The 17,078-nt window shown below is 48.8% G+C and overlaps 1 protein-coding gene across 6 annotated transcripts in view; it reads right to left on the reverse strand.

Annotated features, from left to right (window-relative positions):
• The window catches only part of Slc24a1 (solute carrier family 24 member 1), a 31,928-nt gene that overhangs the window by 2,174 nt on the left and 12,676 nt on the right, over positions 1 to 17,078 (reverse strand). The window contains exons 2-10 of one of the 6 annotated variants that reach the window (XM_004628804.2): positions 16,545 to 16,598; positions 15,230 to 15,338; positions 12,184 to 12,264; positions 11,236 to 11,327; positions 8,092 to 8,314; positions 7,706 to 8,031; positions 6,992 to 7,081; positions 6,085 to 6,251; positions 3,491 to 5,146 (exon numbers count right to left, since the gene is read on the reverse strand). In XM_004628804.2, the coding sequence (XP_004628861.1) occupies positions 4,897 to 5,146; positions 6,085 to 6,251; positions 6,992 to 7,081; positions 7,706 to 8,031; positions 8,092 to 8,314; positions 11,236 to 11,327; positions 12,184 to 12,264; positions 15,230 to 15,338; positions 16,545 to 16,598 (1,392 nt within the window). In that variant the 3' untranslated portion in view covers positions 3,491 to 4,896. Of the gene's footprint in view, positions 1 to 3,490; positions 5,147 to 6,084; positions 6,252 to 6,991; positions 7,082 to 7,705; positions 8,315 to 11,235; positions 11,328 to 12,171; positions 12,265 to 15,229; positions 15,643 to 16,544; positions 16,599 to 17,078 lie in introns of those variants that run through there. The other 5 variants (XM_004628805.2, XM_012514161.2, XM_023712456.1 and 2 more) reach the window with 5 other exon arrangements.

Below are 17,078 nucleotides of genomic sequence, written 5' to 3' on the forward strand. Positions count from 1 at the left end.
CTGGTGGGCTGAGCTGGCCACACACACACACACATAAATAAATAAATAAATATTTAAAAAAAAAATAAGAATAGCTGGCGCTATTGCTTTTTCTTTAATACAAACAATATTCAGAAATCATACTTTATTGGTTTCAGATATCTGACAAAAAGAGTGTGTGGCAAAGCCCGTTCTTTCTAAAACTCACTTAGAAAAGTGAATTTAGAGGCCGGGGAGACTGCTCAATGGAATAAGTGCTTCCCTGGCAAGCGCAAGGGCCTGAGTTCAATTCCCGGTTCCGAAAAAAAAAAGAAAAAGAAAAGTGAATGTAATTTTTTCTCCTCCCTCCAATTCTGAGTTTTGTTTTTGCTTTTGATTTTGGGTAGAGTTTTGTTTCCTCTGTTTTTAATCCCCAGAGAATATTACTACAGAAAGTCTTGAAAAATAAAACCTAGATCTGGAGATGTGGTTCAGAGATAGGACAGTTGCCTAGCATGAGCTGGTTCAATCCCCAGCACTCAAAAATAATAATAAATAAACAAACAAACAAAAAGAAAACCCGAAATATGAGTGGAAAATGATAAACCCTGCTTCAAAGAGAATTACAGCAGGGATCATCCTTTAAAGAACTCTATACAAACCTTTCAGTTTTTGCTGTCAGCCATACATTTTGAAGAATCATGGCCACTGATGTTTGAGAGAGATGCCCTTTTACTATGTTATCTTATTTTCTTATTTAGTTTTGCTTATATGTTAATTGTTAAAAATAAATCATGCTCTGTATTAGTAACAGTCGCTTACTTCTCACTATGCCATTCACTCTTTAATATTTTATATCATATTTCAGATTTCAACTTTTTCCTACTGTCTTAGGCTCCTGTTCATCTTCTCATTTTGTCTTTTTTTTTCTTTTCTGATTCTTCTGAAGTGTGTTTTTTCCTTTAAAAGCCTAAAACCACAGGCTTATTTTAAGGTTTTTTACTGTGTCCCCATTTTTGTATGTAGAGAAATAGTCCTAGAAAATGTTTGCTCAACATTTTAGACAATAAATTATTGTTTTTATTTAGTGCTGATAATTACTACTATATTTTAGAAGTTGTGCTGTATTTATAAATACTTGGTAGTGTATGGAAAGAAAATACTCGCTTGATAATGTGCAACAGCCCAGCTTTATTTTTGTTTCCTTCACTAACACATAAAAAGTTGCAGTTGGGCACTTCAGTCTCACTCAGAACAAGAGTAGAGAGAACAGGCGGCCTCTCCGAAGCCCCCTCGACCTTCGTGCTAGTTAGCAGGCTCTGCCCTTTCCTGCTTGGATGCAGCCCCAAGCTTTATTTCAGAATTAACTCCAGCAGCTGCAAGCCAGGTTCCCTTAATATTTTCCGTACTTAATGTCTTCTGATCCTTTCATAGTACTGCGCCTTCTTCCTCTGACCTCAGCAAAGGCCCATTTGTTCGAGGAATTGTTTGGGAGTATAATAGTACCAGTGTCAAGTCAACACAGGAGTTTTCCTCTCTGTGAAAGTCTGTACACATGTGCTTATATTCTGAGGTGGTCACAGACTTTTGAAAAAGCTGTTGCTACCTTTCCACAGTTGCCATTCCTCTGGGTGGCTCCTTGTTTGGATTTCAAGATTTTCTTTTCAAATGTACTACTGTGACAAACTGATGGGCTAACTGATGGGCTTTTGTATAATTGAAGTTCCCCGGATTTCCTCTGCTCATCACAGTAAAGGATTTGAACGCCAGAAATGCACTTTTGTTGTGTGAGAGACTTATGCCAGGGGATCCTGCCAAGCGCTCGTAACCCAGAGCAGTGGATGGGCCTGTCCGTAGGCCCTGTGTTTGCATCTTTTATTGTGACAAGTCCCTGAGCACAGTGCAGGCTGCATCTGCAGGGGACCCTCCCACAAACAAGGGTCAGAACCACAGGTGTTCATTGGCCCATCAGTTTATATCTGTTTATCTACCAGGCTGTGACCTAAGTATTAAACGCTAATCCCTGTGCACTTCGGGTGCTCAGATCTTAAATTGTAATTGTGATATAAGCAGTGTTATTTTAAAAAATTCCAATGTGATTTTTTAAAAATTATTTTCAGATCTATTGATGACAGTAGTATAATGTTCAAAATGTATAGTAACAGTTTAAACACATTCCAATTTTCAAAATTTTTGCATAGATCTCTTTTCAGGTACTATATGATCTTAATCCTTTTCATACTTTCAGAAATCTAGCGCAAACCTGTTATGAGGGCCATGGAGGAAATGCAACGGGGGGGGGGGGAACAAGTCCCCCACGCACTAGCCCGTGCGTTCAGACACCAACCTGGTATGTTCAGACTGTCTAGGTGAATCAGTAACCTAGAATGTGCCCCAGGTAACTTTACAGATCACTTGGCCTGTCAGGTGAGAGGATCAAACAATATATCTTCACATTTTTTAAATGTACTTTACCTCTAAAAGGCATAATTTTAGTAAGTTACAGATTTGTAAATGTACAACAAAAGTTTCATTTCCAGTCATAAGAAATTGATTTTTTTTAAAGAAGTTTACACGTTTTCCATCTCCCTGAAATCTCACCTCCCAAACCTGGAATTTCTTACCCATCTACCAAGACTCAGCTTTCATTTTTGTACTTGAACTTTCCTGTTATAATGTATAGTAACAGAACTTTTTTATTTGTTTTGTATTTTAGGGAAGGATCTACAGGGTGTTTAGGGTCTCACTACTAGATCAGACTTGTAGTGATCCGCCTGCTTACAGCCTCCCAAGAGCTGGGATTATAGGGGTGCGCCACCATGCCCAGTCTCAATCACAGTCTCAGCGTACCCTGGGGGCAGGGCTGACATGGCAGGCCCAGGGATCAAACTCCTGACCCCTGTGCCTGCTTATAGGCACTTTAATCTGCTGAGCTATTTAGCCAGCCCTCAGAACTTCTTTTGGAAGCAAAGGAAAGTGCCACAATTTTAGTTCACTGTTTGAGAATAGGATCTTAGATGATGAAAGTCACTTTAATTATTATTTTATTAGTAGTAGTATTTGTATTAGTATTAGTATTGAGACAGAGTCTCACTGTGTACTTCAAGCTGGCCCTGATCTCACTATGTAGCCCAAGCTGGCCTCAAACTCAGGATAGAGATCCTCCTGCCTCAGCCTCCTTAGTGCTAGGATTATAGGCAGGGACCCAATTTTGGCTTTAATTATTAAGTGGACATCTTAGCACACTGTCCCTACAGAACATTTGACTGCCCATCCCTCTTCACTCAGTCTCACCAGCAGCATCAGATCTGAGGCTGTCAGTGAGGAGGTGATGTTCGCAAGGTCACCTGGAATTGATGCAGACTCCAGGTTAGCACCAAGCAGTCTGGCATTTCCACAGGCCTTGTTCTGTCCTCTTGTGTCCTTTTAGGCCCTGGCATATGGAGACACTGTAGTATAGCAGCAAGAATGAAGAACAGCAATTTCATATGCTTTACCATCCTGACCAAATGACATAAGAGGAACGAGCCCACCGATGTTTATAAAGTATAATACCACTAGAATGCACAATTTTTATTGGAATTTAATAAAAATTACTTGCAAAGAATGGGCCTCAAAGCAATGAGACAGTTAATTAAATGAACCAGTTCATCTTAAAAGATGGAGTTCTTCGCACACCATAGCCATCCACACCAAATGATTGACACTTTTTAACATCACTTTTTCCCACCATCCCTTGCTTTAGTGAATTATCCCTCATACTTGTAATTAAAACCACATTTGCCATCATAATCTGAGGTCACCTAAGCTCCTTTTGCTCTGAAACCAGTGACATGAAGCTATCAAAATCCACATAAAATGTTTAAACAAATGTTTATGATAACACATGTCTTTTATAGTAGCTAACTTAGAAGTACTGATTTTTTTTTCTTATCTTCTCATTGTGTTACTTTTGGAATTTCCCCTGTGTAAACTGCCTTAAAATCCACTTCTAAGCCACACAAGAAATGTCTTCCCGCCTTATAATCCTGTCAAAGTTGACATACAAGAAATAGAACAGCCCCACTAGATCACTTACTTTATAAACCAGATGTGAGTCTGCCAACTTTGAGCTCCTTAAAATCACATCACTGCTCAATGAGAACCGTGGCAGCTCAGTGCCTAATCCCTCAGGTGACCACTGATGGAGGCAACATGAATTCCTAGTATGTACAGATTTTTAAATAGCCCTTAGAGTACTTTTCAGTTCTCCACTTCTTCCAAATCAAAAGAAAATTAAATTTTCACTTCTCTGTTTTGTGTTTGAATTTCACCTTCCAGAAATGCAACAGTAAAAGCTAATGCCTTCCCTTTAAGCTAGAAAATATTGGTGTATACTTCACTGGATTGATGAAAAATGCTAACTGATTCTGTTACCCATTTTTTCTCGTAGCCTTAGCCGTATAATAACCAAATCTGTAGTGATTGCAAACCTCATAGAAATTCACCTTTGAACAGAAAGAGAGGACATAGCAAACTGCAGTGTGTGCTTGGGCAGGGCCAGGAAGTGAGATTTAGACCCATCTAAATGGTCAGGGGCATCTTTGGGCAGGGGCTCTTCGGGAACGACCAGGTAACTAAATGTGAGCCAGAGAGCTCAGGTTATTGCTGCTGTGCAGTCCCTCCCCCATGTCTGGCTGCAGGGTTCCCCCTGCCTCCATGTGATAGCTGTGTGCTTGAGTTGGGGTACAGCTGCCACCTCCAGGCACGAGGTTCCTTAATCCACAGAGAGCTGCAGGTGTTTCCAAAGATGTGGGTCAGGCCCAAGTCACATTGTCACCAGAGACTCTGGGCTGCTTGCTCCACTGTCCTGGATCATGTTATCCTTACTCTGACGACAGGTCCAGGAACTGCTGGCCCGGTTCCCCCCACGTCCTTTGTGCACAGGTCAGCCTTGACTCAGACAGACACAGGGCAGGAGATGATTCGATCTTCTAGCATCACACTGATGATCAGGAACACAAAGTAAAGAAGGAACATGGTGAAGCCCAGGATCTTGTTCATTCTCCATTTGCACGATGCAATTGAAGAGATGACAAACAGAAGCATGAGGAAAAGCAGGACAATCGCACAGAACAAACCATTGCTGCTGACAGGAACTGGCTGCAACGCGTTGATAAGGGAGAAAAGCAACCAAGGGACTGGCAGGCTGCAGATTAAGAAACAGTGTGAATATTCGTAATGTTTGTAAGAATTCCATCTGCTTAATTGGCATTTTAAGTTTGTAAGGCACTTTTTATACATGCACAAAGCTACAAAGTAAAGCAGAAATTATTAGCCCCACTTTATAGATGATGAAATTTAAGGTGCCAGGAAATTCAAGTGCTTGTCTGAGAACTCGGAGTGAGAGAGCTGTGGGAGTGAGAGAGCTCAGATGAAAATGAGCACGCTGGTTCTGAGCTGGCCTTTCCCCCGACAGCTTCAGGACTTCTATCACTGGCCCAGGTTAGCTGATTTAGTTGGTTCCTTAGCGGCCAGGGTTCTCGTATGCCTTTTTACTACCACCCCACTAATACGCACCTACACCTACAGATTGAAGGACCAAGTCCAGAACTTGCTGGGGAAGTGGAAATAACCTCTGACAAGATGGGGGCTGGGAAAAGGATGGGTAAAGAAGACATTTGAGAGCTGCTGGCCCAGCAGGAGGCCACATGAAAAGCGCAGGATCAAGACTGAAATGATCCCTTTCAGCCTCCCCTCCACCACCGTCAGCGTCTGTACTTGACTATATTTTAAAATGAAATGGACTCCACTTTTCAATTCATCTGCAAATTTCAATCAGTTACATTTCAGACAGCTTTTTTTTTTTTTTTCTTTTTAAGATAGAGTCTTGCTAAATTGCCTGGGCTGGCCTCAAATTCAGGATCCTCCTACCTCTGTACCGTGGGTAGCTTCAGACAGCATTTTAGTTCTATTATTTCCAACTGGCTGTGTTGAAAGACAAGGGCCTACTTTGTTGTTTTGGAGAAACTAGCAACATAAATACCCCTTTTGCACAGTGAATGAAGCAGAAATCCAGAAAACAGAGGCAAGGCAGTGTGCTCCAGTTGTATCTAATATGCCTTGGAAGGTAGCGCTGCCACTCACCCCACAGTGATGTCGAATATGTTACTGCCCACTGAGCTTGACACAGCCATGTCTCCCAGGCCTTTCCGAGCAACGATCACACTGGTGATGAGGTCAGGAATTGATGTGCCTGCTGCCAGAATTGTCAAGCCCATGATCTCTTCTGAAATCCCTATTGTTTCACCAACCTAAAAAACAGCAGCAGTCACAAAAACCATGGCAACAGCAGGTGAAGAACTAACTGCGTGCTACTGTACTAACAGCACCTTCCTAGGAGTTCAGCACTCTGAGGACCAGAAGTGGCCACAGGGGAAAGAGGGAGGACCCTGCTCCAGGCCACAGGGAACCCGCGCTGCCTTCTCTATACTGGACTAAGCCTGAGACCGGATCTGCCCCTCACCGTCTCCAGCAGTTCCCCTAAGAACTGCCCTTCTGAAGCCGTATGCGAGTTAGCATTTCCATGTCGGAAGTGGGGGCCCTGCTGTGTGCCAGGCACTCGGGCTGATAAAGTATGAGCAGAGCCCCACAGAGCCAGGTGAGAAGGCTGGCAGTCGTACAGTTCCACACGCAGCTCCAGATGGAAGCCATGAGTGCTCGATGGCGACGTGCCAGAGCACTCAGAGCTGAGCTGACTGTCAGCACAGGGGAGAAAGCAGGGAAAGAGGTAAGAGGACAGAGTTGGCTGCGGTCAGAACACTCAGGACCCCCTGACCTGCTATGGTAGGGACGTCATCTAAGACAGGAAAGCCACCCTAAGGAGCCCTCAGTGGAATAAAAAAATTATGCTTTCTGAGCTTTTATGAGTAAGGTAGAAACTGCACACGTCCACTTGATATTTGATAATCACTAAGTGCTGGAACGCAATCTGGAGGTGCAGAGGGGACCCTGTGACCTGCTGGCACAGGAGTGACTTCTGCTGTTCACTCACCTGGTGAGCCCACCACACCATGAGATAGGAGAACATGGCTATCCAAATGATGGATCCCAGGAAGGTGATGACAAAAAACTTCCTAGACTCCTGTAGGAAAGTTGAAAAAGGAAAAAAAATAAGTCATAGAAGCTGAAGGCCTTTGGCCCTTCAATGGACCCTGGAGAATGATCCAGAAATGCCCTCTCCCAGGAGGGCCTTAAGATGGATGGGCAAGAACTGGGGTCAGGAGGCCCAGAGAAGGGCCCGGCAGCCACTGGACTGAAGTAGACTATTTGCTGGCCCAGCAGCAGACCCGTCTAGGCATTCAGCTGGGCTTTTGCACCCCCCACACACATCCCCTCTTGCCCCAGAGACAGAACAGGAGCTGCCTTTGAGTGGAAGACGTTAGACCTTTCCCTTCAAATAAGAATGTTGAAATAGCAGCTGTCACCCCCAGTTCTCAGAATACCCCCATGAAATGCCAAAGCTATGCAGTGGCGTCATTCCCAAGTACAAATCAAGAAGCCAAGACAAGTGCTGCATGTGATGGTGGACCTAGGATACAAGTATGGTCTGAGGCCCCCAATCCCATGGATGTCCCCAAGCAGGATCCCCTCCAGAGCCACATTTGCATCCCACCTCCTCACAGGGCTAGTGCCCTGCCATGCTGCCTTTCCCATCTGCTGCCTCTTGAGCCCTGGAGACACCTGGAGAGGGACTGGGTACACTCACCTCCCTCCGAACGTCGGGCACCGTCAGCCACAGTGGGAACACAATGGGCAAGAGGAAGAGGTAAATGGCCTGCTTCTGCCTGGTCTCAGGCCAGTCCAGGGACAGAGGCTCCTCGTGTTCCTCTTCATCCTCCCCCTCTTCCTCCTCTTCATCCTCTTCATCCTCTTCCTCTTCATCGTCCTCCTCAGTGTCACTTCCATCACTGCCCCCCTCACCATCTGCATCTTTCTCATTTTTGTCTTCCTGATTTTCACACTTGACTTCTTGGGCTTCAGCTTCCCCTTCCCCTTGCATGTCACCATCTTCTGCTTGGATTTCATTTTCATCTTTCTGATTTTCACACTTGACTTCTGGGGCTTCAGCTTCCCCTTCCCCTTGCATGTCACCATCTTCTGCTTGGATTTCATCTTCCTGTTCACCTTTTCCTTCTGCCTCAGTTTCACTTTCATAGTCTTTTCCCTCTGGCTTAATTTTGTCTTCATGTTCATCTTTTCCTTCTTCTGCTGTTTCCCCTTCCCCGTCTGGAGGAACTTCCCCTCCACTTTTCTCCGCAGTTTCACCCTCTTCACCTGTTGTTTCGCCTCCATTCTCAGTTCCAGCCATGTCATCCTGCAATCCAGAGCCAACAGGTTAACTTGTAACTATTCTGTTTCCCTTCCAAGCTTTATGCATGCAGCTCAGTTTGGTTTTTCTCGGACTTTACCTACACACTTAAAGAGAAAACTACCACAGTTATTCAACAACATTCCTACTCAGCGGTTGTCCACCTTTTACTTGGTCATTTCCAGTGCTGAGAACTGTCCACATAAAGCAGTTTATGCCATCTTTGACACTTCACTTGATTTGATGTTTATATCAAACTTCTGCCAGAACAAGCCGAATTACCCTTCCACAGGACAGCGGTCTTGCCTGGGCTAAAGATCCCCAGGCCTTGACTGCTTAAACAGAGCAGTCAGGCTCAGGTTGCTGTGGTTTGATCCCCAGATCCTCAAGCCTTACTAAACCTGGCCTGAAGGCATCCTGAGCCAAAAAAAAAAAAGATCCCCAGACCTTCAGTCACTCCTCCACTCATTCTCTGCCCTTTGAGAGGACGGACCCAACGGAACACGGAGCATGCGCAGAGTGGACTCAGTCCATCAGCTCCCTTGTCTTCGATACCAGGCTCCCATTACGTTGCCTAACCTGCCTTGATATCCTTCGGCAGTTACGACACCCTGCGGAGTCCACTAACTCTCGCATCGTTACATACAGCATAGCAATGGCACCTTGTAGGTGCCAACTGATGATACTGTGTAGTGCATATATTTATGTGCCAGGCACCATGATAATTGGCTTGTTAGTAATAGCATTTGTCACAACTTGTGAGTCAGTTAATTCATAATATCAATATAATTATATTCATTATAATTATATACAGATGGGGACATTAGGGTCTACAGAAGATAAAGAATTTGCTTATGGCCTACAGAGTTTGCAAGTGACAAGGTTGGGATTTGACTAGGTATAGTCCAGTTGTTTACTCTTCACCCCAAGTCACCTTGCTTTACAGATAAGTGCCAGGACTGAATGTGACCTTCGGCTCCAAAACCTGATGACCTGGGAGCTCATGAGAAATACAGATTTCCTGGTCTTCGTGTACCAGTTGAAATAGGATCCTGGGATTGGATGCCAGTGACCTAAGGCATTCCGCAGGCTCCTGATGCCCTCATCTGCACACGGCTGTTCAGGATCCGCAGACTGTCCACACTGAAGTCACGCACCCTCAGGCTCCTCACAGTACTTTCTCAGCTAACCTATACCGTGCTAGTCCAGGCCCCTGAGCAATTACCTGGGCTGTGAGTTCGTGGAGTAAACACAAATATGACTTCTGTAGCGGATGCCACAGTACTGACAGTGCCCCCAAAGGACAGTTAGTGATTCTGAATTCTGCTGCGTACTGAAATCACTGGAAATCTTTTAAAACCACTGATGCCTAAGGACCAACCCCAGATCCTCTAACTTTATTGGTTGAGATGGAGCCAATTTTTTAAACTTCCCCAAATTATTCTAATGTACAGCCATCCCTTGAGAACTGGAGAAGCCGTTATTACCATTGACTGTGCTTGAACTTAGGGATAGAGGAGAGGATTTTAGGCGGAAATAACTCTTGCTCTCTGTTCTCATCAAGAATAGATTTTCTGGAGGAGATGACATATAATTAAATCATTAAATACAACACTGTCATCTCTGAGGACTGTCACCCCCAATAGCCCCAGCAAAACTGAAGGTTCCTTTCTTCCACTTGGAATCCAGGCACCCCAATCCCTGGCCATGGCTGACTGTGTAGGAGCTAGATTCCTGGCCTATAGTTTTGGTTGAACAAAGAGCCATGGGGCCAGAGATACAGCTCAGTGGCACAGTACCTCCCTGACAAGCACAAGGTCTTGAGTTCAATTCCTTGTACCCTCCCCCCAAAAAAAGACCGAGAACCAATCTGCTTGGTCCCCTATGGAATGTGGATGGGGCAACACTTCAGTGTTGTACACCAATAAGGAAAACTTTGAAGCCAGGCTGATAAGAGAGGACAAGACACAGAGCCTGCTCACAGAGAAGGGGCCTTGAGGGAGGGCAGCAAAAGGAAGGAGAAGCCCTCGGGTCACAGAGGCCCTCACCAGCCTACGGCCTTTTGAGACCAAGCCTCCTTGCATATGATTCTATATCCTTTAACCCTTCCCACATGGGTGGCTATGCTGGGCTTACTCAGGATACAGGAAGATGGCTTTGATGCTGAACCCTAAAGAACAGAGTTGTGGATGAAGCATAGTGCTGCTGGGTGTTGAATAAAAACCCAAACAGATGGAACTTGCAGACTGAATGTTTATTTACCATCAGTCACTTCACTGGACATCTCCCTCCAGGATAGACTGAGATGGTCTAGACAATCCTGCCCTCAGAGGCTCTAAATACAGAGGGAGCAGGGCTAGGAGGCCCAGGACAGATGCAAAGCATCCTTCTAAGTTGGGGTGCCCAGGGAAGCTGCCTTGGAAAGGAGCCATTTACGCTGGGCCTGGGAAGCAAGAAAAGATGAGATAATCTGAAGATGGGCCAAGTCCCAGGGACAAAAAAAGCACACAGACAAGAAACTAACTTTGACCAGAGCATGGAGGAAGGGGAGGTTGTAAAGACAGAGCGTCAGGACTCTGCAGATGAGAAGCAGCAGGACCTGGAAGGTTCTAAGGCACCTTGCTCCTGCATCTTAGCCCCCTGGTGTCTGGAGCTGGCTTGTCTCACTGTCCCCACTGCTGACGAACTGTCTGGCCATTCCTTACGTCCTCACTGCGTGTGGCACCTCACAGTACAAGATGTTCACAGCAAATTGGCCCCAGGAGATCCCTGTATTTTTCAAATGATTTCAAAGAAAGGTAAAGCTTACCCTGTATAACTAAACCTCACATAGGATTTCAGGCCTCCGGGGAGGACATATTTTTGGCTAGAAAGTCCTTCCTTGGACCTCTTAAATCCCTCCACCTATGCAGAAACTGAGCGCCTACCTGGCCTCCAGGATCCTCCTCCTCATCTCCCTGAATGTCTGGAGCAGGGGCTGGTGTGACCGTGACCGCAGGGAGCTCGACTGGCTCCTCCTCTTTAAAGGACAAACATGGGTTAGGTCAGAAGCTGGTAAGTGGCTTCAGGGCAGCGGAGACTCAGGAGATCTGTTTGGGAAATCTCTTGGTAAGGAAAGTAAGATGATTGTGATGTGACTGGTCCTTGCCCTGTCTCCTGACAGGTGCAGAGGGAACATGACCACCCCTGCTCCTCTGTATCCAGACTTTGCTGCCATTGTGGCCATGGATGCTGTGAGCAGCTCTGACACAAGAAGCAGAGAATGTGCAAAGTTCCCGGTGCTCGGGGTCTAATGGATCCTTTAGAAAGAATCCTGCTGATTTCAAAGGCAGGCCCATGGAAGAGGATTGAGCTTAAGGATGACTTGGAAAGGCTGGAGAGCTGTTCAAGTACAGGCTCTCTCACATCTTAGCTGTGTGGCTTTGGGCAAGTCACTTGACTCTGACCTCATTCTGGATTTCTGTGTCACCACACCCCTGGTAGCCTTCGCTATCTGGGGTTGCTGGTTTCAGGTCAGTCACTGGTAACACAGTCCTTGTATAGAAGTGACAGGAAAAACAAATAGTCCAACAGAGTCTCATTTGGAATGAGATTTTGCAAAAACAAGTGGGAGCTCAACAAGGCCCTGGCCTTCCCTTACCTGCCCCTCAAGGAGAACACAGAGAAGGCCAGTGGAGCGTACTCAGGGCAGCCATGTTGGAAAACGCACATGAGGAGGAGGCACCAGGGCAGGCTGATTGTCTCTGTGGGACTGACAGGTTCAGAAAGGCTAAGCCAGGAGCCTGAATGCCTGACCTGGGGCTGGTGGTGACTGGAGGCGGGAGGTAGCAGGAGAAAACCCCCTGGGCTGGCCCTCCTCTCACCTTCTGCTTTGCTCTCTGCTTTGCTCTCTGCTTTGACCTGGGGTTGGGCTCTGGCCTCATGAGTCATACTCTCTTTGTCCTTGGAGGGGCGGGCTGCAAACGAGAAAGGAAACACATCTACGACCACTGTCCTGTCCCTGTTGTGTGCTGTCCCTACTGTCCCCACTGCTTAGTCAGCTGAGCAGGCACGCTTCCCAGGGCAACAGCAGGCAGCCGTGCTCACAGGCCGCTGCTCTCCAGTCAGTCAGCAAGCACTCGGCCCCAGACACCAGGAGCTAGAGCAGACCGTCCAGTTGTGGTGCACTGGAGGCCACGGAACAACATGCACTCAGTGGGGTGGCCCTGGCTTCAGGAGGGACCAGGGATGGCAGCGTCCTTCAAGGTGACTGTGTTCCAGGGCATGTGTGAGGCCTTTTACTCCCGTCCTTTCAAGGTAGGAGAGGAAAGCGAGACAGTCTGACAGGCAGTAGTACGTGAGAACACTGCTCCCAGTGCCGCCCGGGATATGGAAGGGGGCGCAGAAAATGGCACAAGTGCGAGGTGGTAAGTGCCTGCCATGTGTGCGAGGCCCTGGGCTGACTGTGCGCCGTGGGCACTGGGGTGCTTGTGCTCTCCCTGCAAGGCAACCCTGTGACACACTCGGTGCCAAGTGCTGGTCTCTCTTAGCATGGACTCTCAGCCGGGCATCAGGGCTGTGGCTCCAGCTCTGTCACTTGTACCATAGCTGTGGACCTAGCTGGGTGGCTCCTTAAGCTCTCGGGACCTGAGACTTCATCAGTAAAAATCTTCTAGATCTGTCAACAGAGTAAGTCACTCCATGTATGAGTGTGTTTGAAACAGCTCCTGGCCCCAGGAGCCACTATGCAAGGGGTGGGTGCTATAAGCTCTGTGACCAGGGTGTTAATACAGTCGCTAGAGCTGCTTTCCCACCCAGGAAACAACCCTCATCAACAAGATCCAGTGTTCCAGAAGGTCTGAGTTCTAAGGGACCTCAGAGAGATCCTGTCCCTGATGTAGACACCAGTGAGGAAACTGAGGCAGTACAGGCCAAGAAGCTGGGTGGCCCAAAGCTTCTGTCGGGGGTGGGGCAGGAAATACATAAGCTGTTCTGGAATTTCGCCCTCTCCTCCTGTCCCCTAAACTGTCCAAGTTGGCACAACCATAGCTGCCTCTTCAGAACCACTGCTGTGGTGCCTGGGGTCCCTCAAAGTGTCCAGTGGTCCCACAGATCCTCCTAGGAACCAAGATGGCAGGTCACTGCCTCCCTCATCCAGACATCTCATGCCCCCTGGGCGATGATCAAGCCCTGTGATCTGTGGTCCGCATTGAGCAGAGTATAGCTGTCCTGTGGAAGATGCCTCAGCTCCTGTCCTGGTATCAAGAACGTGTACCGAGCCGGCTGTTGACTGGAGGGACTGGCAAGAAGCACTAAGCTCCCTTACTCGCTTCATCACAAGCCCTTGCATCCCATTGCCCCACCCCTGAGAGGAGCAGGCAGGTGCAGGTCTCCACGCACACTGCTTAGGGAAACTGCCAGGAGAGGCAGAGTCCTAGGCGGGAAAACCCCGTCATGGAAGCTGATGTGCAGACCACAGGTGCCTCTTTTATGCTCTGTTCTGTGGAACAGAGCCCAGGAAACATCTGGATGGCCATCTGGAAATAGCATGTGGCACACAAAACATGTCTGGAGAGTCTTGCAGGGAGGTCCTGGGAGGCCCCAGTCTCTCCGGGACAGAGTCTGAGGGTGCAGAGTCAGTGGATCTCTGAGCAGGATTGCGTACCAAGCATGCTGGTCTCCCTGGGTAACTGGCAGCTCCCAAAGTGCCTTCTCACATGCCCTCTCCCTGCAGCCGATCATCTCCTTAGCATCAATCTCCTCTGTGCTCCGCCTGGCCTGGACATCACATAATCCCATTAGGACAAGTAGGCCAGCGGGGAACTTGGTCATGGCAATGGCCCAGGAAGGGAACCCTGGCTCCATTTGGGTCTTTATCTTAAGGACAGAGTCAGTGGTTCCTCTGGGAATGGCCAAGAGTGAGCAAATCACAGCTTTCCACAGTGACCAGCCACAGATGCCCCAGCACTCACCGCCCAGAGGCTGCCGGTGCTTCCCACTGAGCTCTGAAGCCCCAGGCCCTGTTTCTCTGGAGCTGATCCTCATGGGTGCCCCCTCTCACCTGGGGAGCTTCTCAGGAGCTTTCCATCACCTTGTCTTTGATGCTGCTTATCACAGGACAGTATACTTGGTTTAAACAAACCTGACCCCCAGTGTGTGTGATGAAAATTCTAAACCTCCAAAATTCTGAACCGGCAAGGCAAGGCAGGGTGCTCCCAGGTTCCAGGGCTCTTTCTACCCTTTCATTTTTGGCTCAGCCCTCAGCTGTCTTGCCCACTGCACCCCAAGCCCATGGCCATCCCCAAGGGGCCAGCCCTTCTCCAGTGGCCTCATGCTTAGGCCCAGAGAATGGAGCTGAGGAGAGTAGGATTGGCTCCATAGGGTACCATCAGAGCCCAAGGAGCATGCTGGGCAGCTCTCTGGAAAAGGAGACAGAGGCAGGGCTTGCAAGGCAGGTGGTGCAGCTCCTAGCTACTGCTGTCAGCTGGCAACTTCAGAGGTGGTGCTCCCTGCGCTTTGGATGCAGTCTTCTGCTCCCCAACCTCGGACACATCCCTAGCAGCTTCCAGGGTGGCCCTCAGGATTCCTGGCAGGGTGTGAGTTGAGCGCGAAGAACTGAGGCGAGCTCCTGGGCTGTGGGTCCTAGAGGAGGTTGTCCTGGACGTAACCGGCCACTTGGCTAGAGACGCTCTGTGGGACTCAGGGCTGGCCCAGGATAGACCAGGAACCTGAACTTTAGCATCCATGTTGCATGTGCCCTCTCTTGGTGAGTTCCCTACCTTGTCGCCTCCCTGTCTCCCCAGCTGTCTGACATGTACCTCCCACTCTTCTCCCTGCTGCTCTTCTCTCCCCCCCCCCAGCCCACTGCCTCTCACCCCTGCAAGTCCCAGTGCTTCTGCAACCGCAGGAGGGCAGGCCAGCAGGTGTGGGGGCCCTGCTTACCTTCCCCCATGGGGTCCAGACTGTGGAGCATGAGCTGGTAGATGGTGGTGCGGATGGTGCTGTTGTGCAGCGAGGCTGAGCTGCTCCCTCGGGACAGCGCGAACGGGAACTGAGCAAGGGGAGAGCCACAGAGGCCTCAGTGGGCCCCTGCCCGACCAGGGAGGAGCCACACACACCGCTGCTTCCTACCTGCAGGGATCGGGGATCAGCCCTGCTCCTGGGCTCCCCACTTCTTTCACCCACACTGCTTCCTCCATAGCCTCCACTTGCCCCTCTGGACTGGCTCACCATGTCCTGCACAAGCCCCAAGTGCTTAGTGAAAGCAGACCACATAGGTTAAGCACCCCGCGTTACCCAAGTACATCCTCCTAGAAACACCTTCTAGCCCACAGCCCGCAGACAACCCTCTGCGCATGGGCACAGCCCTTTACGGTCCACAGAGCACCATGATTTTTTTCATTGCCTCACCTCCAGCGAGAAGCAAGGCCGTGATCCCCCCACCTACAGAATAGGAAGGAAAATTCCAAGAGGCCAAGAGGTGAACCCAAGGTCACACACACGGGGAGCAAACAGAAGTCAGACAGGCACCCAAGTCTGCTGACTGCCAGCCCCGTTTTATTTCCTACCGCATGCTCAGAGGCCTTCACGGGCAGCCACACGTCTCTACTGTACACAGACAGACGTGACACGCACTTATTCATAGTGACACCCATAGAAAGGCCATCTGATTTACAATGGAGCATCCCTAGGCAGCGCTTGGCACCTGCGCAGGGTCTCCCTCACCTCTCTGTCTAAACCCTTCTGCCATCTAGTGGCTCTAGTGACACCTCACAGTAGGAGCGGAGATTTCCTGTGGACAAGGGAGGTCGTAGGCCCCAGCTGCTGCTTTCAAAGTCCCCACAATTCTTTCCATGCATAACCCACAGGCCAAAGACAGTGAGTGAGGCCGCCACTGTCCTGGACCCCCCTTCCCTCCAGTGCTCCTCATGTTTTTCTCTTGGTTCCAGAGCAGTCTAAAACCACAAGTCTTTGGGCTTTTATATCACACAACCATACAAGACAGGGCTGTAAAGTCGGACTTGGGTTCATCTGGGCCAAAGAGTCATCTCACAGATGTAGAACCTGAGGCCGTGGGCCAGTAACAGGGCCTGCTGTAATGTTCAGGACGTAGCTCCCAAATTAGGGAAGGTCACCTGAGGAGAGCCGACAGCTCCTGGCAGCACAGGTGCCCCCAGGCCTGAGCCTAGCCAGGGTCCACAGTGCTGAGGCAGAGACCCTGCGATGTCCCCACTGGCAGATTCCGCGCAGCACCCACCTTCAGCTTCTTCTGGTCCTGGTGCTCATCTGCCGGAACAGCCCCGTCATCTGGCTGCAGATGGGAAGGACAGTGGGAAGCAGAGACAGGAGTCAGGAACTGTCACAGAGAAAACCTCAACCTCTGTCCCCCGTCCCCACTTGCCTAGAGACACCTCGGGAACACAGAATCCCACCCAGGGATGGCCTGGCCTCAGAAAATGGTTTGGCATGTCCGGGGCCTTCAGATGCGCCTCTCCACTGCCCTCGCGCACCACTGGCGCCTCCTGCCCGTCAGCCACACTCTTTCCCTCCCCACTCCTCCCGCTCCATCTCCACTTGACCACTTCACCGTGGAATGCTAAGGATGATGTTCATGGTTAGGTTTGTTTGTTTGCTCCTTATTTTACTTTTTGAGGTAGTGTCTCACTGCATAACCCAAGCTGGCCTTGAATTCAAAATCCTCCTGCCTCAGCCTCCCTAGTACTAGGATTATGGGTGTGTACCACCACACCCAGTATGATACTCTTTTGTAGATGCCTATTCTTTTCCTCCA

The sequence above is a fragment of the Octodon degus genome, unplaced genomic scaffold (assembly GCF_000260255.1).
Source record: "Octodon degus isolate 3935 unplaced genomic scaffold, OctDeg1.0 scaffold00026, whole genome shotgun sequence".
NCBI classification, from domain to species: Eukaryota; Metazoa; Chordata; class Mammalia; order Rodentia; family Octodontidae; genus Octodon; species Octodon degus.